This window comes from Maniola jurtina, chromosome 3, assembly GCF_905333055.1.
Source record: "Maniola jurtina chromosome 3, ilManJurt1.1, whole genome shotgun sequence".
In the NCBI taxonomy this organism is placed as follows: Eukaryota; Metazoa; Arthropoda; class Insecta; order Lepidoptera; family Nymphalidae; genus Maniola; species Maniola jurtina.
In genome coordinates this window covers 624404-650243 of record NC_060031.1, presented here as the reverse complement: position 1 = coordinate 650243, position 25840 = coordinate 624404, and the positions used below count along the sequence as shown (strand labels likewise).

The 25840-nt window shown below is 39.8% G+C and overlaps 3 protein-coding genes across 5 annotated transcripts in view; 1 reads left to right on the top strand and 2 right to left on the bottom strand.

Annotated features, from left to right (window-relative positions):
- Positions 1 to 347: 347 nt before the first annotated feature.
- Positions 348 to 10782, bottom strand: LOC123881071 (E3 ubiquitin-protein ligase RNF185-like). Its single transcript, XM_045929636.1, has 4 exons — positions 10280 to 10782; positions 8945 to 9083; positions 4625 to 4787; positions 348 to 3340 (listed from the first exon to the last, which is right to left on the bottom strand). The coding sequence occupies exons 1-4, from the start codon at positions 10432 to 10434 to the stop codon at positions 3243 to 3245; spliced, it is 555 nt and encodes a 184-aa protein (XP_045785592.1). The 5' UTR covers positions 10435 to 10782; the 3' UTR covers positions 348 to 3242.
- A 346-nt stretch (positions 10783 to 11128) lies between these two features.
- LOC123881050 (dentin matrix acidic phosphoprotein 1-like) lies at positions 11129 to 23553 on the top strand. 3 transcript variants are annotated; one of them, XM_045929596.1, is made up of 12 exons: positions 11129 to 11925; positions 12384 to 12616; positions 13119 to 13222; positions 13458 to 13611; positions 13803 to 13973; positions 14218 to 15332; positions 15584 to 15791; positions 16074 to 16187; positions 17504 to 17587; positions 19054 to 19225; positions 19757 to 19841; positions 22023 to 23553. In XM_045929596.1, exons 1-11 carry the CDS (start codon positions 11717 to 11719, stop codon positions 19788 to 19790), a joined length of 2598 nt encoding a protein of 865 aa, XP_045785552.1. In that variant the 5' UTR covers positions 11129 to 11716; the 3' UTR covers positions 19791 to 19841; positions 22023 to 23553. The 3 variants fall into 3 exon arrangements, with proteins under 3 accessions (XP_045785552.1, XP_045785553.1, XP_045785554.1); XM_045929597.1 differs by lacking the exons at positions 17504 to 17587; positions 22023 to 23553 and having other exon boundaries at positions 19757 to 19817; XM_045929598.1 differs by lacking the exons at positions 17504 to 17587; positions 19757 to 19841; positions 22023 to 23553 and having other exon boundaries at positions 11131 to 11925; positions 16074 to 16310; positions 19054 to 19075.
- The window catches only part of LOC123881051, a 77255-nt gene continuing 74962 nt past the window's right edge, over positions 23548 to 25840 (bottom strand). Inside the window, exon 11 of the mRNA XM_045929599.1 lies at positions 23548 to 25693. Coding sequence (XP_045785555.1) covers positions 24422 to 25693 — 1272 coding nt within the window. The 3' untranslated portion in view covers positions 23548 to 24421. The remainder of the gene's footprint in view (positions 25694 to 25840) is intronic.

Here is a 25840-nt window from a genome sequence, read left to right as displayed (position 1 = left end):
TATTTCAATGAGGACAATGTCGATAATATTTTGACTGAAAAATGCTCTGCGCTGCGCTCCGACATATGTGCGCCGGCCCATATTCGGAACTCAGATTCTCTACATGATCAAATCAGGATGAGATCCATAGAAGAAATACCTGTCCTTTGCACGACTTTGGTTGCCTGGAAGAGATCGCTAGGTATCGATAAGGCCGCCAAATTACACTTGACTATATTTTTGTTTTGCTTTGTGTATGCTAATTTTGTGGTTTACAAATAATAGTATATTCATTCATACCTGACAGCCCAAGTCCAATGTTTGTATCACCATCAGACGGGTTTGTAAATAAAAAGCACACAGTTGATAGCACGTTTATTTATAATTACATAATTTACATCAAACATTTGGAAATAAATTATATACAGTTATACCATAATATTATAGGAATATTCAAAATTAAATTTTCTACCGAATTTAAACAATAAAAATTAGTGGTCTTACACTCAAGAGCTGTACTGTACAACTATATTACATCGAACATAGCTGTAGTTATAGTATGCGACAGGTTGAGATAGCATCCGGGGTGGAGACATCCCGCACAGCCTCCTCGCTAACCCGCTGCGGGTGTGCGGAGCGTCTCCCAGCCTCATACACCGATTGCCATCTCAACCTGTAGTGTACTTATACCTAATATTACAACTAGCTGATGCTCACAACTTCATCCGCATGGATTGAGATTTTTAAAAATCCGGTGGGAACTCTGATTTTTTGGGATAAAAAGTATACCATGTCTATCTTCAAGATGGAAGCTAACTCAGTACCAAATTATGTAAATAGGAGCTTTGAAAAGGTAACAGACAGACACACTTTCGTTAGTATGTATAGGATTAGTGCTAATATAGTTAAACAGTGTGGTATCAGCCAACAAAAGTTAAAACCCTTAATGATTGGATTAATGATATATGTGCTATAACTGTAAACGCTCAAAGTATTGTTAATCGTAGCATTTTGCAGCAAAACCCAAAACATACTAAATCCTAAATAGCTAAAGTCTGAATTGTTGTGTATTACTTAATCGTTTATTTCGCATTAAAATCTAACATTACCCAGCGAGCGTATGTAAACATTTATTAGTGTAGTATAAAATTAAATAGTAACAAATAAACTAGTGTGATTATCCTGATATGATCTTTTTATTTATACCCACTGCTTCACACGGTAAAACGTCGAATTCAAACTTATCTTAGACATTAGTCTGACTTTATCATATCTCTGATGTAAAAGACTTGGTAAACTTTGGGTTTTACTGAAATTTTTTGGACCTACAGTTTACCGTATTTTGAGCTCAGGTCATAACTCATAAGGTTGCATAGGCCACATATTATTGCTTATGAAACTGTGGGTTAGGCCACATTTGTACTGGCGAGCTCAATTCACTAAATACATAATATTTATTATTTATACATAAAATTTATTAAAATTATAATGAACTACAAAAAGCCATAGTTTTCCCTGATTTACTTAAAAGTAGCTTCTCACTGAAACGCGTACGGTATGTGGCTCTTACGACCTTGTTATCGCGAACTGACAATAAAATGATGCTAGTGGAAATTTTAACTTCTAATGCTCTAAAGCGCCGAGCAAATCGCGTCGCTTACGCGTTTCTCCGAAAAGGTTTTTTCGTATTGTTTAAGCAAACTAAGAAAAACTAAAGCATATCAAATAAATTACCGACAAGACCTTTTAATTTTAAATTATACCTTCTCTTTAAACAGAACCCTTAGGACCGATTTTTCAATCGGCAAATCACTTTTATCTGAGGAATAAATTTGATTTCCTATACAAAAACAATTGAAAAATCGGCCCTCAGTCGAAGTTTGTACATTTCGACAACAATATTAGATTTGGGACATCGAAACACTACGTCACAGTAACCTGGATCTAAATAACCTTACTTTCAAAGCAAACTTTAGCTAATAAGGCAAAAATAGCTAACCAAAATTACTTACAGTACATACCGAACCATAATACCTCAATTCGGTGCATGTTTTTTTTGTGAAACTAGTGTGATGTAATTAATGGCATTTATAATGCATACATTTTGAGAACGCACTCGCTATATTTGCTCTTTGTCAATTGTAATGTCAAAATAGAATAATTAGAATAGAATAGAACAATACTCAGAAAATTGGCACATTTACCAACCAATCTCCTATGTGCCTCCCTCAAGCTACTCAACATTAGTGAAGTGGATAGTGCTGGGCTGGCACTACAAAAAGCTACCAAAAAAGAAAAGAAGGACGTAATTTCGACATGACCGTTGACACAGAGCAAATATGGCAAGTGTGTTCACAAAATGTATGCACATAACCCTTTCTTTTTTAAATACAAGTATTTTCTCGCCCTTTACTTATAATGCGATCCAGCACAAACATGATTTATCCATTATCATCCAATCCAAAGTATAAATAAATCTGAACACTCCACCCCCAATTTATTTGCATCCAAAATCAACACTAATAATATAAAGTCTAGCTTAAATTAAAACGAAAATAACTGCACAATCTGCACAGACTATGTTTAGTGAATTTCCTGAAAAAAATAATGTTGCTGGTTATCCAGCTAGTATAGTATCGTTTGATATTATAATTTGTTATGAAGTAAGTTAAGTAAACAAGAAGTTTGGCGTCAACTGTAGGTACTAATGTAATAGTATTATTTAATTAATGTAGATATTTTGATAAAGCACAAAACTAAAACTAAGAAATTCCGAATTTAAGAATAGAAAGAATGAAATAAGATGCACATTTCATCTGTTTTAGTAAGGAAATATTTTTCCGAAGTAAAAGTGCGAAAATTTAACTTGTATTGAATATTCTTAAAAAAGCACTAAGAAAATTGATTTATAAGTACTTATAAAATATCAACAAGAGCGAAGCGAGCGTAGTCATTAATTTTACGAATAAATTATACAAAATCTAAAAACGATTTGCCCCTAGATACAAGCTTCCACTGACCATTAGGGAAGGGACCTTTAGTAGCGATTCGAGGTCGTGGGCGCCTTCCTTTAGCATCAGTGAAAGGTTATTATGAATGTTGCTATGCACAGCTGCTTTTCAATTTAGTATTTCGGTATGTGACCGGCGCTGTAAAGGAGTGCTTGTGTGTTGCGAGGCACAACGTGCTCCGCGAGGCACAGTGCGTGCTCGGCGAGGCACGGCGCATGCTCCGCGAGGCACGGCGGGTTGTCGCAGCGGGGGTCACGCGAAGATGAGCCACAGCACGAAGAGGATGGCCACCCACAGGAATATCTTGGATAGGAACTGCTCTTCCTCGTACTGGGCCGTGCCGCGGGGTGCTGGAAAGAACAATACCGCTTATTAGGTTGTACATAATACCACTAAATAGAAGTACATACACTACATACCATTATATTAAAAAATCAGCAAACTCAATTACAATTTACAGTATAAAAGAACCGGCCAAGTGCGTGTCAGACTTGCGCAACGAGGGTTCCGTGCTCGGTATTTTTTCCGACATTTTAAAAGATAAATCAAAAACTATTATGCATAAAAATAAATAACAATCTGTTTTAGAATTAATTTATAGGTAAAGCGCTTTCATAATGATACCCCTCTTGGTATAGTTATCTTACTTTGAAAATTGAAAACATTTTTTTTGTGATGTTATCACAAAATTCACTGTTTTCGGATTTTTTCCTTTACTTGTGCTATAATACCTACCTAGCTTTTCATGTTCATGATTCTAGGTCAACGGGAAGTACCCTATAGGTTTTCTTGATAGACACGACAGATATACAGACAGACAGACAGACAATAAAGTGATCCTATAAGGGTCCTTTCTTTTATTATACATATGTATATGCCTTATAAATAAATGATCCTGTGTTTCCTGGCATTAACGCCAGACTATTCACTTTGACCAAGGCCGCTTATTGAGAATTCTTCGCGCGCTGCACTGTGTCGAATGTCGATACGTTGGCGGAATGGCCTTACAATTAGTTAGGCGCTGCATTTTAAACCGGCCTCGGGATTATCAGGTGCATACATTTATTTATATCACTATATTTACTTATTTGGCGGGTTGTGAAGCTGAAATGGCAATGGGTAGGGCTGGCGTTTGACGATGCCCAATAAAAAGCAATGTTGAGGTCTAGGTTGGAGCGCGCCTGTCTACAAGATGCCTATTCACTCTTGCTTTGGAGTATTAATTTAGACGTGGCAGGAAACACGGACGCCGGAAGGGCATTCCACACCTTAGGCTGAAATCTATAGCATACTTTGACTTTGCTCAGACTTAAGACACTGTTAAAACGAGACAGCGTTATACCGCTAGCATAAATCTGTCTCGTTTTAACTCAAACTTAAGTCTAAGCAAAGTCAAAGTGCGCTCTATAGATTTCAACCTTAGTATTAAAAATGTTGAGCAGAAAAACGTTTGTTGCGAGTGAGTTGGATAACACAAGGATGCCAACGTTCACGGTTTCTCGCAGTTCTGTGGTAGAATGGTGAAGGAGGAACAAGGTTATGAAGTATAAGACGACATCCATCATGAGCGACCCATGAGCTCAAGCTGTGGGTGGATGAGGTGAACAGTGGACAGTGGATGGTGGATGACATACCCGCACTAGGCCTGGGGTCGCCGAAGTTGAAGGTGGAGGTGAAGACGCCGAAGGGGAAGGCGCCGATGCCGAAGGACATGTGGAAGCCCTCTCCGAAGCCGAAGCCCGGGAAGCCGCCCGCGCTCTCGGGCTCCGTGCGCTGCCCGGCCGGCCGCGGGGGCACCTGCGTAACCAGAACAACCAGATTATCATTTCTTAATACTCATCAGATCATCATCTTAACCCATCACGAAATCTCTGAATGAAAAAAAAAAACGGGATTTGGTCATATCCTGGTTTATGCCATGTTTCGCAAAGTAACGCTTGCTTCTATCTATACTAATATTATAAAGAGGAAACCTTTGTATTTTTGTATGTTTGTATTGAATAGGCTCAAAAACTACTGGACCGATTTCAAAATTTCTTTTACCATTACTTAGAGGGATTCTTCCGAATCCGTATAGGCTATATTTTATCCCGGAAAATAGATAGGATTTTTCGTGGTAGTGAAAATTGTAGAGTAAGGCGTCGAAAAAACTGCCGTACGTTAACGATTCTCGCGAACGCTGCCGGATTGGGCTGTTAGAATGTCAATAAATTATACCCTGGATTAGCACATAGGCTACTTTTTATCCCGGAAAATCAAAAAGTTCCCACGGGAATTTTAAAAAACCTACATCCACGCGAACGAAGTCGCGGGTATCAGCTAGTGTAACATATCTTGCAGTTAGCAAAGACTAGACGTATTACATGGTTGTTCATTGTGGTAAATAGTAAACTATATTATAGACATGTGACAATAAAATATGTAATTACTTCATCTTCATTGTTTTGACAAAAAAAAAAAAAATATAATTCTCACTGAAAGTGCTTTTTACACAAGTAGGTAGGTATGTCATTTGCTTTAGACTATCTCTACAAATAAATTATTTCAATTTCCTAGCAAAAATAACAATTTATATTATTCTAAATTCTAATGAACAGACAGAAAAAAGTTAAAACACCTCTCTCTCAGAGATCAATGACACTTACATTCGGAGGACACGCGTAAATAAATATCTACTTGCGTAAGTACCTACGTCACCGTTAATTTATCCTACTTATGGATGTTTGTTACTCTTTCACGCAAAAACCACTGGACGGATTTGGCTGTTTGGAATGGAGATAGATTATACCCACGGGATTTTTAGAAACGTATATCCACAGGAACGAAGTCGCGGGCGTCAGTTAGTCAATTATTATATCAACACAAAAGTGTGATAAGAACGTATAACGGAGGCTACGATCTACGATGCAGTGGGAGTGAATGTGAGAGGTGTCTATATATAACTGTGCAATACAATGTTTGATTTATCATATTGTGTCCTTCCTTCTGTTTGTCGCATTGATATGCCTGTATAATCAGCGACAAGTCACCAGCCTTCTATTCGGAAGGTCAACATTTCGATTAGGGGCAGGTCCCACTAACTATTCGGAAGTTATGTATGATTTAAGCAATTAAATATCGCTTGCTTTAACAGTGAAGGAAAACATCGTGAGGAAAACCTGCATGCCTGAGAATGTCCCGTAATGTTTTCAAAGGTCAGCGTGGCAGAGTAAGGCCTATATCCTTATTCTGAGAAGTGACCCGTGCTCAGTAGTGGGCCGGCGATGGGCTGATTGCTGAGATTGCTGTCTCATAGTCCTGCGAGAGAGCAATCCAACCAACTAGAGGTATCGTTTCTGGGTATCACCTATCCCCACTACCTGAACAGAGAGTAGATGAGAGTGAGCGCATCTGCGAAGTAGGCGCTGAGATAAGCGAATGATAAGTATACGAGTACGTCATCATCACATATGAATGATATGACAAAAACTTATCAGTGTAGCTAGTAAACTATGTTTAAAAATATTCTCATGCTAAGACTACTTTTATGCTTTAACCCGGCCATAAACCTCATTATATTATGTCCATGTTGTACAATCTACTATTTTTAATAGGGCTATTTTTTAAAACGTTGAGCGCTAAATAACTTGACTGAGCCTGATTTACGCACTATTTACACACACGATTTATAATCAAATTGGTCAGACAAGGCCGTGAATACGTAAATGTTTTCGCTAGGACATTCAAAAAATACCTAATCACCCTTCAAACATGCGTAAAAAGCAACTGCGACGAAATTGTCGAAAGAGTGGTTCGAAAGATCTACGTGGTTGTTTCGAAATTTCGAATACAATATATAGAGAGGCCCTTGAAAATTATTGGAATGGGTCAGTTCACACGTAATTGATTCCATTAATTAATTATATTTATATACAAATTAGGTATATTTTCGCCATCAATGACAATCGACGTTTTTTAACGCAATCCGAATCTGATTATACTATTACTTATGTTATTATTCATCATCAGTTCACACATCGCACACATTAATTATTTATTACTGTGATAATAATATCTATTAATAATCTGTCATTGAAATAAAGTTCAGGGTTGAGTATAGATCAAGATTTAAAGGAAAGGATGTAGTCACACTAATCACACTTCACACTAATATTATAAAGGCGAAAGTTTGTGTGTATGTGAATGTGTGTGTATGTTTGTAACTCCTTCACGCAAAAACTACTGGACGAATTTGACTGAAATTTGGAATGGATATAGATAATATCCTGGATAAGCACATAGGCTTCTTTTTATCCCGGAAAATCAAAGAGTTCCCCCGGGATTTCGAAAAACCTAAATCCACGCGGGCGAAGTCGCGGGCATCGGCTAGTAATTAATATTACTTACTTTTACTTTATTTCTATTTTGTTTATATTTATTTTTATTCAATATCACTGCAATATTAACAAAGTGCAGTTTGACAGACGGAAGACAAATTCTAAGATGTTTGGCACCAACCCTTCTGGATTACAACGTTGTTGCATAGAAGTTACAGCCGTAAACTCCTGCCCAGCTGACAATATAAACTCGGGACCTGCACTATGTGCTCCATAATACAGTAATCACAAAACAAGGAGATCAATCCTAAGTTGCAACATAACAGTTTGCTCAGGTCATAGAAGAAGGATCACATACACAAACTTGTCTAATTCTGTTTTTAACCCCCGACCCAAAAAGAGGGGTGTTATAAGTTTGACGTGTGTATCTGTGTATCTGTCTGTGGCATCGTAGCGCCTATACGAATGAACCGATTTTAATTTACTTTTTTTTGTTTGAAAGGTGGCTTGATCGAGAGTGTTCTTAGCTATAATCTGAAAAAATTGCTTCAGCCGTTTAAAAGTTATCAGCTATTTTCTAGTTTTCTTGTAGAAAAGAAGGTTAGATAACCTTTAGGTTCATAATATTCAAGTGTCAATCTTGGTGTCAATTGACAAATGTCAAGCTGTCAAGATGGACGTTGCCTAGATATACATAATTATTTATTTGAAACTTATTTGAAAATGATTTGTCAGGGGTGTTGAAAATTTTTAATTAACACTTGTTATTATACAATATGTAAGCCTCATGCCTCATGTTCAGATTCTACTTAGTACTTGTAACTAAATAATAGAGTCAATAAACTATTTCAGTAGGGGCCTTTTTCATAATTTACATATTATTAATTAACATTAAATTATGAACCCGCTAGGACAATAGCAGTGCAATGTCTAACAATTATTTATTTAGAAAACTTTATTGCACACACAGACAAATATACTTACAGAAAACAATACAAAACGGTGCAAAGACAGCTTTATTGCTGATAAAGAGCTTAAGGTTCAGATAGAGGAGCAAGTTTTTTATTGAGTTTCTTCATCTTTTTCATACACATGGAACCACAAGCTTAATTAATGCTATAATCCACCAAAACAGGCAAATCTGCATGTATCCTTCCTACTACTAAAGAAGCAGGAAAAGCAAGTTATAGACATCACTAACACTATATTCATTCATTGTAAGTGGCTTTATTGGGTATCAAATTGGCTCCTACTCCATTTGAATAAAATAAATGCTAAAGTGTATCTGTCCATCTGATATGTTTCATGGCCCATCAGTTTAACCAATTTGGCAAAATTAGTTACAGAGATAGCTTGCATCCCAAAGACACTTTTACCATGAAAACTGAGTTCCTACAGCAGTTTAACAAATCTAAATCTACATAGCTAAAGTTGCAGGCATTGTAGACAGTGATATACAAATTACAAGGTTTTAGCTTAGTGGAAATGAATTCTTTAAAAAGTTCTCATAAAACTGTTTGAATGTTTGTCCAGTAGTAGACACTACAAAAAGGACCTATGCCATTATACATTTGGTACTACATACTAATTTGTTATATACATTTACATGGCACAATATATTATGTTTTCTCATCTCACCTTATTTCTTGGGTCCTCTTGTTTAGTGTTGCCTCTGCCGTATAGTGGAATGACCTTCTCCCTGCTGATAGCTGCCTTGCACACCGGACAAACCTGCCGACTGGGCCTCGTCTCCAGCCACTGGTGTAGGCATGGCCAACTGCAGGAAACACATGCTAGTTATTGTGGCTAATTCTGCTATGAATCACACTTCACACTAGTATTATAAAGGCGAAAGTTTGTGTGTATGTTTGTTACTTATGTTTCTCCTTTGCGCAAAAACTACTGGACGGATTGGGCTGAAATTTAGAATGGAGATAGATTATACCCTGGATTAGCAGATAGGCTACTTTTTATCCCGGAAAATCAAAGAGTTCCCATGGGATTTGTAAAAAAACCTACATCCACGCGAACGAAATTGTGGGCATCAGCTAGTAATGTTTAAACTTAACAAGCAGAACTCAAAGCATTTACTCAAATGGGCACTTCTATACACTTTTTGATTAGTAGGTTTTGAATTTGTAAGAGAATGATGTAATGGTAATAATTAATTAGTAAAGTTGAAATAAAGCTACACTGTTCCCAACATGCCCAGTTCTGAGAAGTGCCCACAACAAACTCAACCAGGTAACCTTTTTACTATCACCATTTCACAATATCAGTTGAATTTATTGCAACTAATAATACTGTTAGGCACCTCTTACCCAAGTTTTCTTATCATTTAAATTAATTATTTACATTGTAATAGGATTTTTCATTAAGTTTATGTTTTATGAAAACTTTGAACCTGTTGAGAGACCTGCAATTTGTCTTCTGGGAGCTTATTATAAAACATACACAATTGCCCCTAAAATAATCTTTTCCTCAGGTTTTGAAAGGGATAACAATGCATTTAGACCTGTCATTTTAGTCAAGAGAATGTGTACAACAGAATTAGCCACATTATCTTTGAATGTAAGGAAAACGCCGTAAGGAAACCTGCATGCCTGAGTTTCTAATGTCCTCAAAGATGTGTGAAGTGTGCCACACCACACATCCAGTATGGTGGAGTGTGGCTTAACCCCTTCTCATTCTGAGAGAAGACCGAGGCTCAGCAGTGGGCCGGTCATGGGTTGATCATGATCGCTATGATTTATGTATGCACTTACAGTATATCATAAATAATGCATGTATGACCTAGGTGACTGGTAACTCAGAAGACCCATGTTTTTAAAATTTTGATGTGAAAATTATTTTGCAGGGACTTGTTTAACATCTGACACTATTTTGTATAGTACATACATCAATATCAGCAGCTTAGGAGCCGCAACAGCTTATCTAGACTCTAGTGTGGATGTAAATCATGGTAAATCTCACCAGAAAAGATGTCCACACATACTGACGACGGCATCGCGAGCCGTGTCGAGGCAGATGTTGCACTCGAGCATCCGCTCGTCCCGTTTCTCTTCCTCGCCCCCAGCATCGCCGCCTGGCGCCGAAGCGCTGGGCTGTGCCTCACTCGTCTCTGCCATTACTCTTCAATAAAATAACTTTTTTCGATATTACGTCACTCACAGAACTATTTTCCAAGCTTTCCACAACACAACGACACAAACAGAACAATCACTACGACGACACTGATGTTATAATTTTAATCCAATTACACTTTATGATAAAGAACACGAATCACGATTTATTTATTTAAGAGGAAAAGACTCGGTTATTAGGTACTGTGTCAATTTATCAACGACGTGAGGATTTTTTTGTGGGGGAATGGAAAATTGGAAAAACAATTATATTACGGGTACCGTAGAATTTGGTAGAATTTTTTATACGTCGACGACATGCAACCAAGACATAGACCACAGAGTACATACACAGACTACTGACTAGGACAAAATATGAGGAACATGAGGAACCTTCCAATAGCAGACGAGAGAAAAAAAACGAATTCGTCTGTATTGGTGTTAGCTGGCGGGCGTGCTCTGCCTTTTTGAAGTGTTTTTATTTTTATTAAAACTGACTGAAAAGTGCTCGGAGCTGCCGTGCGTATGTCAGTGAGCGCCGGCACAGACGGGGTCCATCATAAAGCTATTATAAGACAGGTCCATGGGGTCCATACTTGTATAGTTTAACTAACTTGTTACAAATAACTACAAACTTGACATTGGCTAATCTTTGTAAAGCCAGACGAGAGAGAGAAAAAAAAAACCTTCCATAAAGCTTCCTTGGTTCCACTTGGTTCCATGGTTCCATCATGGACGTATTATAAAGGGTTCCAAGTTCCATACCATGTAATATTATGTAAATGTGATTTCAGTGTTCTGGCACGGATGATTAGAAACGAAATTTCCTTACAATGTATTGCTATCAAAGCATTCTTATCTATAAGGTCAAAATAATCAAAAAACTTGGCAAAAAACAAGCCAACAACAACATTGACTTCATGTCAACAAAAACCTAGTGAAACCCAAACAATCCTGTCAAATCTGTGACCTGTCAAACGTCAAAGTGAAAATTAATATTCTTTGATAGAATTATCAACGAATTTCATTTTCTGTTTTGCTGTTTACGAAGTTTTGTGTTTCGAGTGCGGTCTATCTCATTTTCTGTGTTTTACTTATCCATATTATTTAGCCATAATAAAAGGCTAAATGGTCAGGGAGTGTTTGGAAAACATCTTCCACACCAGCTTAATACGAAATGGTTGGTGTTTTACAAAAGATACATTGAAAAACAAGTGTGACGTCACAAATCCCATTATTTGAGGGTAATAAGTAGTTTTTGGGGAGACCGTTTTTAGTTAAAAGCAAAATGGGGGGCGCCGTGAGTTCAGGGCGTGATAACAACGAGTTGATAGACAATTTGATGAGTGGGAACTACATACGCACGAAGGAGGTAGAGAGGGTATTCCGTGCGCTAGATCGCGCTGAGTACATGACCCCGGAGGCGCGGGAGCAGGCCTACAAAGATCTGGCCTGGAGGAATGGGCCACTGCACTTGTCTTCGCCGTGTATTTATAGGTAAACCTGATGTTTCAACATTACTACAAAAACAAAACAATTTGAAGCAAGACTCATCATGAGTCTTGCTTCAAATTGTTTTGTTTTTGTTGAATTCCTATAGTTTTGTAGTGGTTAGCTAAATATGTGTTTCAAATGTTTTATTAAAACTTATTATATGTCTACTGCTTTTATTCAGCTATTATAAGTCAGTTTTAAACAATTTTTGGGCATTTTATTTAACTTGCCTAGATGGATTGGGTCAAGACAAAATGGATATATTCTGCATGCTGATTGCTGCTTCAATGTTGGGTTTTATGATTGGATATTAGAGATATTTTGAAATACTGGAAGTTAAACAACTAAGAATACTTAAAAATGTAGGTTCTTAAAATAGGATTGATTTTTTTGGGTACCACCAAACCCTTAATTTTGATCTGGAATGGTTCTATTTCTGAGTGCAATTCATTTTCCCATAGTGAGGTGATGGAGGGGTTAGAGCTGAAACCAGGTCTCTCCTTCCTGAACATTGGCTCAGGGACAGGGTACCTCAGCACCCTTGCAGGCCTGATCCTGGGCACTGCGGGTATCAGCCATGGAGTGGAGGTGCACCCAGCAGTCGTGGAATACGCTACAAAGAAGATAAGACTGTTCTTTGAGAATTGTAGTATATTGGATGACTTTGACTTCTGCGAGCCAAAGTTTTATCATGGTAAGCTTGTATTTTTTTGACAGTTTATAGACATGCCCCATAATTTTTTTACACCTTAATAAATTGATATGCAATAGCAAATCATAAATGCAAAAGTTTATATTTTATTATTTATGTCATTTATCACTACCCATAATATATTATAATTGCAAAAGTGAGTTTATTTGTTAGTTTATTGGTTTGTCGTTCAATGTTATCGCAACAGAGAAACATGATTGACGTGTTTTTCTGCATGGACCAGACATAAGCTACATATCTTGAAAATCAAAGAGTTCCCATGAAATTTTAAAAATCAAATCCACACAAACTAGTCTAGTAGAACTATCAGCTAGTTAAAAATAAAAACATGATTAATCAAAAAATATATCATCAATAGAATAGAATAGAATAGAATAGATTTTTATTCAAGTATACTTCTACAAGGGCTTTTGAATCATCAAAATAATCTACCACTGGTTTGGAATGCTGTATGTTTGCAATGGTCTTGTTATTTTTCACTCAGGTAATGGGCTGTGCTTGGAGCAGCTTGTATCTGGGTATGACCGCGTGTACTGCGGCGCTGGCTGCCCAGAGCAGTATGAGGATTATTTCAAGAAGCTCATTAAAGTAAGTCATTTTATATCTTTAGAATAGAATAGAATACATTTTTATTCCAACTTCTTTAGGTCGGGAGACAACACCCTCCTATGAGGCTCAGACCACGGCTTAGGATAGGCTTTGGGACGGATGGGTTGGTTGGGGTTTGTCGTTACGATATCAGGAGTGTATGAGGCTGCCCCAAAAATCTGTTGTAAAATAAATGCTTTATATCACTGGTTTCAAAACTCGTAATCTGGTTCAGGTGGGGGGGATACTCGTGATGCCGTTGAATGACACCCTGCTGCAAGTGCGGCGCTTGGGGGAGGACAAGTGGACGTCGCGCAGTCTGCTCAACGTGAGCTTCGCCACGCTGCGTATCCCCACCGCGGAGGAAGCCACCAACAAAGTGACGCTAGGTATGGTTACTGTTAGAAATACATCTAGAACACCACCATGATCAACCCGTCACTGGCCCACTTCTGAGAACGGGTCTCCTCTCAGAATAAGAAGGGTTTAGACCATTGTATGATTAGGGCCAGTGCAGAATGACAGGCTTGATAAGACATACATTGAATACATCTCTTTTAGCCATATTGCCTCATTTCAGACAAGCAGACGCCAGTTCGCCTGATGTACCTGGCGCGAGCGTCAATACGCGAGTCCATGCGCGGCGGCGTGACGCGCCGAAACCCGGAGCTGCGCGAGGCGCCCCGCCCGCCGCCCCCTGCCGCCTGCCCGCGCCGCATCTGTATACCCCTCGAGCCTGGTGGCGCCGTCGGTGAGTCATTGCCTTCTTCTCGGGATTGGCCGCTGTCGATGTGTAGTGATCGCTACCATCTACTGCTACCGGCCAATACTGTGCACCCAAGACATTGACACTTGCATGAAGGTCGCACAAAATTACATACACCTTTTCACCCTGTACTTGAGGCATAAATGTTGCCATATGAATAAAAGTGGTCTCTCCTAGGCAAAGGATCGAGTTGAAATTCATTTTAAAATAGCTAGATTTCATTTCACAGAGGGCCTCAATGTGCTTCATGACCTGGATGGCGAGAACGGAGGTAACGAGATGAACGCTCTCCTGAGCCTCGTCATCAGCATGGGGCAGAGCCGCGTGGCCGGCGCCTTGCGCTTCGATCGCCTCACGCCCTCTGACTCCGAGGACGAGGACGAGGACGACGATAACCCCGACCCGGATAGTGAAAACCAAGATAATGATCGCCAAGATAACCGCAACCAAGATAATCCCAACCAAGATAATAATCGCCACGATAATCGCAACCAAGATAATAATCGCCAGGTTAACCGCAACCAGGAAGATGATCCCCAAGATAACCGCAACCAAGATGATGATCGCCTCGATAACCCCACCCAAGACAATAATCGCCAGGATAACCGCAACCAAGACAATAATCGCCAGGATAACCGCAACCAAGATGATGATCGCCAGGATAATGGCAACCAAGATGATGATGACCGAGATAACCATGATGAGGATGATGACTACCCAGATAACCGAGATTACAGAGGCTACATACCAGAAGAACACTTCCCCGAGGACGAAGATCCGGGTAGCAGGCGTTTAGGTGAAGACGAACTGAACAATCCTCCTAGAAATGAACCCAGAGCAGGAACCTTGGTCACAGAAGTCCTATTCAGGGATTATTTAGATTCAGATGATGAAGATTATTTAAGAAGAACACTTGATAGCACTTTGAGAAATTATCCTACGATGTCTGTGAACGACAGCAGTAGGCCAAGGCTTGCTGATACTGATGATTTAAGACTCGGCGATCCAAACAGTTCTGCTAATACTTCAACATCTGGTAATCCACCGGCTAGCACCACTGTAGGTAATGATGCAGCCAGTGAGCCTAGCAAGCCTGAGGGGCCTTCGGTCGTCGTCCACGATGGTTTCAGACCAAGAGCACATAGCACAGATGAGAAGTGTAGCAACAGTCGCAAGTCAGGGCGCACCAGGTCTCTGTACGGTAAATCCCGCGACCCCCTCCTGATGTCTTTGTACGAAAATGATACCAGGCCTTCAACTTCGTGCGACAAATCCAAAAGTAGCACTGACACAAAGAATCCCACAGATCTGAAAGGAGAAACTACTGATAATATCACAAGTCAGGTTAGTGGTTCCTGAAGTTTTAACAGTTTTATTAGGTCCTCTTATTCTTTGAAGTGATGCAGGTCCTTGGATTCCCTGTATCACTTTGAATGTCTACAATTGTGTAAATCTGCTCCACATTCCGCCATACGCGGTGCGTCGTCATTCAGATCGCAGGCTCAAAACAGTAAAGTTCTATTTTCATTTTGCAGACATTTATTGAGGCTCATCTTTGGTAGACGTTGAGGATAATAGCAAAAACTCTATTGCAGGATCCAAATACTGTCCCTCCCCGTCCAGAGTTGCCCGGCATGCCCTCGGAAGTGGAAATAGACCTGGGCAAAATGGCACAGGCCGCGACTACTTCCACTGAAGAGATGGCGTGGGAGGAAACCAGACGCGACACTCTGGAGTGCAGCGAGGATGACACTGACACCTCCAACAGCAAGCCCAAGAGGCAGAAGCTTGATAGTGGAATAGGTGAGAATTTTACCCACTTAAAAGGCCGACCGCATGCATCTCTAATGACAAGATGGCATAGGAGCAGACCAGGGCCAACACTCTGACTACAACATTGAAAGAGTTTAGCTATAGTTAGTAGAGACACTTAGCTAGAGGTGTGAAAATGATCTAGGATAAATTACAAAAACAACTCACAGAACAGACCAGTTTTTATTCTTTTATATATTTTTGGATTTCACCCAAAATTTTAATCAGTTGTTTTTTTTAAATATTCTAATAAATGTTTATTTTATTGATCAGGGGAGACCACGCCGAGCGTGTCGTCGCCCGAAAAGACCAAGAGTGAGAACTCTGACACAGAGAGCCATCTGCACTCCGACTGCCCCACTGAAGATGCTGAGGGATCACGTGAAGGTGAGTAGTTAGGGGCGACCACACCGAGCGTGTCTTCGCCCGAAAAGACCAAGAGTGAGAATTCCGACACCAACAGCCATGCACTCCGATTCCCTACTGAAGATGCCGAGGGATCATGTGAAAGTGATAGAGGAGACCACGCCGACTTCTGCCGGTCGGTATAATCTATCCCCCGTCTCGCCCCTATGACCCTGTAGGATTGCTGTGTCTAGACGTCTCTGTCGGCCGACTGTATGGAGTCTCTTTGGGCTGTGCTACGGCTAATTGTGTAGCATGAGGTGAGTAAAGTGACAGTGAGTGAGAGAGTCGACATTACAATTTACAAATTTAATATTAATGACGGCATTTGACTTTGAACCTTAACTTAAAAAAGTTAAGTTAGCGTTTTGAATGTGTACGTACCTACTTATGACCTTTTATAGCTTTTAGTTAACTTTATGGCTTTTGCTCCGAACCGGCCGGTTTGACTACACACCAATGAAAACAGGCCTTATTGCTCGACTTTAAGATTTTAAAAACAAGATGCTTTCTTATTCAAAATTCGCCCGTACAAAACATGGTGTGTAGGCACTTTTAAAAACTTTTTAGCCTGTATTATAATACAAATCTGCTAATCCTCACTTGAATTGTGAGGTAGACTCCAGCCAAACCATTCTCATTTTGACAGTGGACCTGTACTCAGTAGTGAGCCGGCGATGGGTTGATGGTGATTCATCATCATCATCATCATCATCATCAGCCTGTGGACGTCCACTGTTGGACATAGGCCTTCCCTATAGAGCGCCACCACACCCGGTCCTCAGCCTTCCTCATCCAGCCACTTCCCGCCAGCCGCTTTATATCGTCGGTCCATCGTGCTGGAGGGCGTCCCACACTACGTTTGCTTAAACGCGGTCTCCACTGAAGTGGCAGTGGGCAGGCATGGCCTGCCCACTGCCACTTCAGCTTGCTAATAGTTTGGGCTATGTCAGTGACCTTGGTTCTCCTGCGGATCACCTCATTTCGGATCTTATCCCTCAGGGAAACTCCTAACATAGCCCTCTCCATAGCTCGCTGAGCAACTTTGAATTTGTGAACAAGGCCATTTGTCAGTGTCCACGTTTCAGCACCATAGGTGAGGACGGGAAGGACACACTGATGGTGATTAATTCAAGCAAAACTTATTAGAAAATATAATTTTTATTTTTTCTAAAAAGAATTTTAGCCATGTTTATTTACTAATATTCCCCTTTCCCCCAAATCAAATTTATTTGATTTGTTTTCTTTTCTGCTATTTTAATTTGCCAATCGAGGTGTTCTGTTTGCCCCACCTCTAGATTCAGCGTCGGATGAAGACAGTAAATGGACTTCCTATATTGAGAGTGAGATAGAGTCAGACGCCTCCACCGATGACACTGAAGGTGAGTTATGGTTTTGCCTTTCTCTTTCTCTCTTCATCATGGGTTGCAGACAGCAGATTGTCTTAATCATTCAACGAGAACCTTAGATGCATTTACTTGGTTAGTAAGAGTGAGTGAGAGTCAGACTCTTCTATCAATGACACTGAAGGATTTCATGGGGGTAAGTTATAGTCTAGTCTATCTCACCTTAGTCTCTAGTTAAAGTAGCTATCTGTGTGCGAAACAGCCTAATTTGTTTTGTGGTTTGAGCTGTGTGTTGGTAGATCAGTCAGTCAGCTAGCTTTTTATATATTATGTACTAGCTGATGCCGGCAGCTTCGCCCGCGTGGATTGTTCAGATCCCCTGCAGCATCAGGATTGAGGAGTTGGAACGCAAATTTATTATGGAACAGTGTCGCAAAGTTCCCTTAGGGATTTAAAAAAAAACGCAAATCGGTTCAGAAATCTCGGAGATATCAGTGTACATAGGTAGAAAAACACAACTCCATTTTTCAAAGTTGGTTAAAAAATTAGCCTATGGTACTCCGTGTCCCGTCAAAATAGGTTTTGCCATTCCGAAGGTTAGCCCGTTCAAACAAACACGACACTTCAGTTTTATTTATTAGTATAGAAGTATACATATATTAGTATAAACTAAGGACAGTTATTGGACTGTGAATTAGATTTAGTGCCGATTTCACCAACCTGAAATAAAACTTATCTGAGTATAATTTAGATATTTTGACAGGTTTTTAGAAAACTGTTATAATTACGCCCAATTTATTCCTTGATTAAACGACGTTGGTGAAATCGCCACTTAGAAATTATTCATAAGAACTTTAAGCTAGAAAAATATTATTTACCAGCCTGTAGGTTAGATTGTAGTAGGAATAAAACACAATGGTGCTTTATGCTAGTATATATGCTAGTATATAAGTGTTGGTCCCTTACCTATCGTCTGTTTTGAGCTTGGTCAATGCGACAAGACATGATGTATTGATGCCACTGCAGCCAGTTGACGACCTTCCTGGCGCAGTGGTAAATGCTGTCTTATAAAAGTCTTATTAGTGGGAGGTCCCGGGTTCGATTCCCGGCGGGGTTTGGAATTTTATAATTTCTAGATCTCAGGTTTGGTCAGGTGGGAGACTTCGGCCGTGGCTAATTACCACCCTACCTACAAAGCCGTGCCGCCAAGCGTTTAGCGTTCCGGTACGATGCCGTGTAAAAACCAAAGGGGTATATGGGTTTAATAAAAACTGCCATACCCCTTTCAGGTTAGCCCGCTTCTATCTTAGACTGCATCATCACTTACCACCAGGTGAGATTGCGATCAAGGGCTAACTTGTATCGGAATAAAAAAAGTATCCACCGTATGTTTGTAATCAGACGTCGTCACTCCACGGAAAGAAGTTAGTATAGCGCTCTCTCTGATACGTAATCCCATGCAAATGACAGAGACAAAAATGTCAGTGGTCTGGTTTCCGCAGGCAGCGGCGGGTCGCGCTCGCCGTCGTACTGGTCGGCGTCGCCCGAGGAGCTGGCGCACCAGGAGCGCAGGCGGCGCCTCATCGCGCGCGGCGGCGACGCGCGGCGCGCGCGCCTCTCCTACCTCATGAAGCAGGCGGTGCGCGAGTTGCCGCTGCCGCACGCGCTCAAGAAGTCAGTATTATACGCACATTTTCCCGCGATCACGTTGTCTGCATTAATTCGATTTTTAGGGTTCCGTACCTTAAAAGGAAAAACGGAAGCCTTATAGGATCACTTTGTTGTCTGTCTATTTGTCCGTCTATCCGTCTGTAGTGTCTGTCAAGAAAACCTATGGAGTATTTCCCGTTGACCTAAAATCATGTTTGGCAGGTAAATAGGTCTTATAGTGCAAGTAAAGGAAAAAAATCGGAAAACCAAGAATTTGTGTTTAAATCACAAAAAAAAATTTAAATGTGTTTATGATCAAATAATTAGTATTTTCAGTTTTCAAAGTAAGATAACTAGACCAAGTGGGGTATCATATAAAAGGACTTTACCTGTAAATTCTACAACAGATTTTATTTATTTTTATGAATATTAGTTTTGTTTTATCGTGCAAAATGTTGGAAAAATTACCACCCTCGGTGCACGAGTCTGACTCGCAACTGACCGGTTTTTGTTGTCCATTGTTCTCCTTTTTACAATTTTGATTATTCTTTTTAGGTTCGTCAACCTGGGTCGTTGTTTCGAGTTTTAAGCCCTATCACAAGAGAATGAGAAGTTACCCATTTGTAGATGTTAGAATAAGGTAAATAGAATATTCGATAATCGAGAAATAAATAACTACGAAGAATGCTCCTAGGATTTGATAGATTAGTTTCGATATTTGTAGGTAGGGCTCGTGTGCACTAGACAAATCCGAAAAAGAGAAAATAGCAGTATTTAGCTCTGACGACCTCCCTGGCAATGTGAGCGCTGTGACATGAATGTGTGTGTGAATATGTGACAGGTCCCGGATTCGATTCCTGGCAAAGACAATAGGATTTCTAAATTGTCTCTGGTCTGGGCTTGATGGGAGGCTTTGGCCTTGGCTAGTTACCACCATACCGGCAAAGCCGTGCCGCCAAGCGATATAGAGTTCCGGTACGATGCTTCGTAGAAACCGATCAGGGGTATGGGTTTAATGAAACTGATATACCCCTTCCAAGGGAGCCCTCTTACATCTTAGACTGCATCATCACTTACCACCAGGTGAGGTTTCAGTCAAGGGCTAACTTGTATCGGAAAAAATGTATCCATCATATTCGAAATTATGTTTTCGAATTTTTCGAATGTTTTTTTGAAAATATGTTCGAATTGAATTTCGAATGTTTTTGAAAACATGTTTGTGATTGGTTGGTGACTCAATATAGTTTATGCCCATTGATAGTTTTGTCTCTGTCATTTGATGGGATTACGTAACAGAGAGAGTGGTTAACTAATTTCTTTCCCCGGATAGATTATAATAACACACTGATTCATATAATATATTACAGAACTTTCTTGATCCATAATATTTCCTCGTATTCGGAATGAACTAGTGCACAAACGCCCTATCATGGAATTTATATTATACGTTATGGATGCGTAAGGACTGAATAAATAGTGATTTATTGTTTCACATGATCATAGACAAAGAATGTCGAGATAACGCAATTTCATTACCTATTTGTAAATGTATCAATTACAATCAATTTGAATTTCACGGGCAGACCCGTCTCATGCCCCTTAACATAAAGTAGTGATGCTCAATTTTAATGGAATAACTTCACTTGTGGCCATAATTTTTTAAAATGAAAGGGCCTTTTGTGGCTTCTAGACACTTCCTTAATTTTAAAAACACTCAAACTCAAACTGGACTTATTTAACTAGACAAAAACTAGATTGCCCTTTTTGTTTGTAGAAAAGGATTCTACTTTTGGTTTTACCAATTTGGGCAAATCCAAATAAGTAATAAAATTGACATAATATCATGGCATTCTTTATCTATGAACGTGTATTGTATGTAAGTAATTAACTGTCTTGTCATTCATAATATTATATTTAAGTAGTTTAGTATAAAATTGTTCTGAAAATGAAAAATCAGCCCTTAAGTTAGTATCGCCTCATTCTAAGTGGGTAAATAATAATAGTTAATTTGTTCTTAGATCTATTCAAATCGATTTTAATGTAGGTATGACCTAAAATACTTTATTTTAGCTGCTTTAAATCAGTCTGCCACAGATTAGAGGCCAATCGTTTATTTTTTAACCCCCGACCCAAAAAGAGGGGTGTTACAAGTTTGACGTGTGTATCTGTGTATCTGTGTATCTGTCTGTGGCATCGTAGCGCCTAAACGAATGAACCGATTTTAATTTACTTTTTTTTGTTTGAAAGGTGGCTTGATCGAGAGTGTTCTTAGCTATAATCCAAATAATTGGTTCAGCTGTTTAAAAGTTATCAGCTCTTTTCTAGTTTGTAGAAAAAAAGGTTAGATAACCGTTATGTTCATAATACTATGTCAATTGACAAATGTCAAGCTGTCAAGATGGACGTTGCCTAGATACATAAATATTTATTTGAAAATGATGTTTTGGAAAACTCAGATACCTTGGATCGTAGGCGCGGAATAGTCCAAGAAAATCGGTTCAGCCGTTTGAAAGTTATCAGCTCTTTTCTAGTTACTGTAGCCTTCACTTGTCGGGGGTATTATAAATTTTTAATTTACACTTGTCTCTAAAAATGTCATCTAATACTGGCTTCCCACGGTGCGTGATTCTTCGGCTTATCACGTACGGCTGACGACCACGGACAGCCACGTACAAGGCTCGGAGCACGACGACCATTCCATTGTTGGACATAGGCCTCCTCACGTGCACGCCATTCCTCTCGGTGTTGTGCGAGCCATAACATTATAGTTTTAATGAAAAAGCATGCGTCAAGTAAATTGCGATAAATTGTTGAATAACAGGTATCGTCGCTGCGCATGCGCATTCCGCTACGTGGAAAATCACAAGGTTACGGAAGAAACTAGGTACTACACAATTTTAAAAAAGACTTCATTCTGAGGACGAAATCACATAGCTAAAAATGTTATCTCTTGATTTAGCACTAATCCTAAAGTACGGGGTTTTGCAGCAGGTTTTCAGATTAGATCACGGGAACTTAACCCAACTTTAAGGGGTACCGTACCATTAAAGACCCTATGCAAAGACCCTGATATTTTCACTATCCCGCTGCAGTCGGTTTGATTTGACCTCGGGGTCACTGTCGGTGCCTGGTGCCAGTTGATTTAGTGCCAATAAGAGTTATTAATGGTATTAGAGTCTACACCTACTATATCTTAGAATTTAAGGTTTCTGCACTCTTGGGCGGACCGCGGGGCACCGCTTAAACGCTCCTGTCGATTAGAGTAGCGATTGGCGAATTATTATACGACATCATGTGTTTATTATACGACAACAATCGAATAGCAATTGAACAATCGAATAACAATCCATTGTTATCCATCCATAGCGCGCGGGTCTGGATCGAGTGGATCGAAAATCGACTGAAAGAAATTGTGCAATTGATTTAGATTTCCAATTTATTCGTTCCAGACCGTGTGCCCCGCATTCTTAGATCTAACAATCGATTATCGTTTTTATTCGATTGTTTTAGAGAAGGCGAATAAATCGACAGTCGAATCTTCATTCATTCGATTGTTTTTTTTTTTTGCAACAATCGTCCATCGCCAACTAGTTCGCGTTGCGTCGCGGTCCGTCGTAGTTTGCGCGTACGGAGAGTTAAGAATTTGTTTATATTGATGTAAATATTACTGATTTGTAGTCATTTGTTTTCGTTGCAATTATATAAGTTTATCGAATTTGTTTAATTGATTGATATGAGAAAGAATTAATTTAACGAATCATAGATTTTTGAGTGAAAACTCGTTCAATAGAATATGCGTTAATCTGTCAATTTATACACCGCATTGGCTTTTAAGGCTGAGAGTTACGTATGAATCTAAAATTATTTATATACTATCTCTATGTTAAGGATTAAAATCGTACTTTTGGCATGACTATTGACACCTAGTCCTTTTTCAAAACTTATGCTGCCTAAATCCTCACCAAACTTATCTCAGCCTAAAAAAATCGGCAGTAAATTGACAGATTAACGCTGACTTGTGACGAGTTGTGTTCACTAATTAAATAAGCCCTCGTTCACAAGGACGCTTTTCTAACGCGCACTTAAAATTGTTAGACTAATTAATTTTATTGATATGTTTACAATAATATCGCAGTTGCTTTTTTATCGCAGTGTTAGATTTAAAACGCTCAGCGGTGTTGAATAAAAATTATATTGGGCTCGCTCTTCACTCGACGGTTTTATTTTAACGCGTTAGAAAAGCGGCCGTGCCAAGGGAGGCTAACCCGCGGCTCTGAACAAATTAACTAAAGATGTGTTCGTCGGTTGCAAATGATGAATGATTGTTTAATAAAACGCTAATGTTGTCTGAATTACTGTTTTTTATTTTTCTCTCTATAAATACATTTTACAAAGGTGAGTATTTAACGGTGGGTGCTGAGTTATAATTTATATTTACAAAAGTTGTCAATAACATTGGTATACACGAAACTTTATTTTCTAGCCTCTTAGGACTCATTTACTTTACAAGAATTTCTTATGAAGGTTGGATAGAAGTAGGCGTTACTTTGCGGAATTCCATGACAAAGAACGTTAAGTCGAATTTGCTATAATCCGCCAAAACAGACAAATGGTAAATGTGCAGCATAAGATTTTCATCGCCCTCCCCCCACTATTAGGTAAATAAGCGGGACAAGCAAGCAACACACTACCACTCTTGGTAGAACACAACGTCGTTTCGCTCCAACGACTAATTGCAAAATGACGTAGTTCGTCACACTGTTGGAGTGAATCGTACGTTGTGTGTGTTCTGGAAGATTTGTGTGGACGTACGTACCTATTGCTTGCTTGCTCCGCATACGGTCAGAATATTGCAGGATCGAACGTATCTAGGCTACAGATATGTGCAGAGTACATTTCTGATAATATGCGGCTGGTCTAAGAGTTAAGACATAATTTGTCTATCAGACATTACGCCTGCAGTCTGCATGTCTATTATATTCAATAAAAAAGGAAGAACACCTTAAGAAAATCTTGTAATGTGAACGAGCCCTTACAGTTTATCCTCCGGCATTAATACGAATTTGTTTTATAATTGTTTTTATATATAAATCATATAAAATTTATATGCTCTATTTTATTATTAAAATATACCTGATCGCCCTACTATCAACATTCAACGCTCCGCGGACAAAAAGTCCCTCGTCAGTGCAGGTCCTTAATGTATCCATGAATCAGTCGCTAGCACCATTTGCCTTTCATTCTCGTCGGGACGTGCATGGACTCCGGGTACAAATCGTCAGCAGCGGGTGCTTCGCACGCGGTCAGACCGTTCAACAGTTTCCGCGCAGGACGCGGCGTGGCACGACCGCCGTCCCTGATCCTCTCCCGTGCCCACTTGTCGTTCGCATGAGTCCTTTTCACTGGCCGTTTACAATGCATCTGTCCTATATCCCCGTTTTGAGCTTCCGAAGGAGGTCTGCTGGTGGTCTCGGACTCACTCCCGTTCATTAGAGAATGAGCACTTCTCGCTTTGTGTAGTGACAATCGCATCGGTTTCCTCGGAGGCGTGGGTCGTTTGAGCTCCTCGCGGTCTTCATTCTTGATGTAATGGCTTAGCCTTGAACAGCTTTCTGAACCGTAGTCCAACCGTGGTGAACTGCTGTACACGTCGCCGTTCGGATAATCTGAACATTCAGATTCGAATTCCGAAGATTTGGCGCTGCGTGAGTGCAATTTTGACGATCTTCGACTGGATTTGTGTGCGTTTTCTAATACTTTCCCATCTATCCTGTTGTAGCTGTAATGCCTTTCAGGTTCCACTTGTATGTTTTCAGTGCTTTCGTTTTTCTTAATTTTACGTAGACGTTGCGAGCGCTTGAGGTTCTCAATTATTGACATAGTCTTTCGTTCCGCCCAGTTTGTTTTCTTGATGCTCTCTTCGATTCTTTCAGCCGCTTTCTTGATTTCGCTACGTCTTTGGTCGCACACGATCGGTTCTTCTTTGTATCGCGGATCTTTGTCCAGATCGCTGTCGGAGCGGAAGTTTTCTTCTGTTTTGGATCTGCTGAACCTGTCTGTCTTCATGCGCTGCTTCTCCATGTGTCTTTGGTTTCTTTCAATCATTCGGATGGCTGCGTCGGTTTCCGCGCTGTAGTCGTGTATGCAGTGATGCGAGAGCGAATGTCGTATGCGGCCTGCCCTATGTTCTAGACTATGGGAGCTGTGGGATCTTCTGTTTGGCGTGGGTGATGTTCTCGGGGAAGTCGCTACTCTGGAGGAAGCACCGGAGGCATTCGACCTCGGCCTGATAACTGGCAAGTTAGTCTCTGCGCCATCCAGTCCTGGTAGTTTTGCAACGATCGCTGTAATATCTGGTCCTTTCTGGAAAACCTGTACTTCTGATTTTGGACTCGTTTTCTGTTGTGGTTCCGTGGTTATGTTGATGCTGGTCACGTTTTTCTTTGTTTTGTTCACTGTTATGCAGCTGTCGTTACTGCTTACTGATTGTAGCTGAAAAGATACAAAACAGGTGTTAACATTTTTTTTATGAAGTTATTGTAGGTATAGTTATATAGTGCGGTCACATGCCGCACCGTAACTTCTCCAGAATATAATACCTTTAAATTAATCAAACTACCTTAGCGTGGCCTATATCAG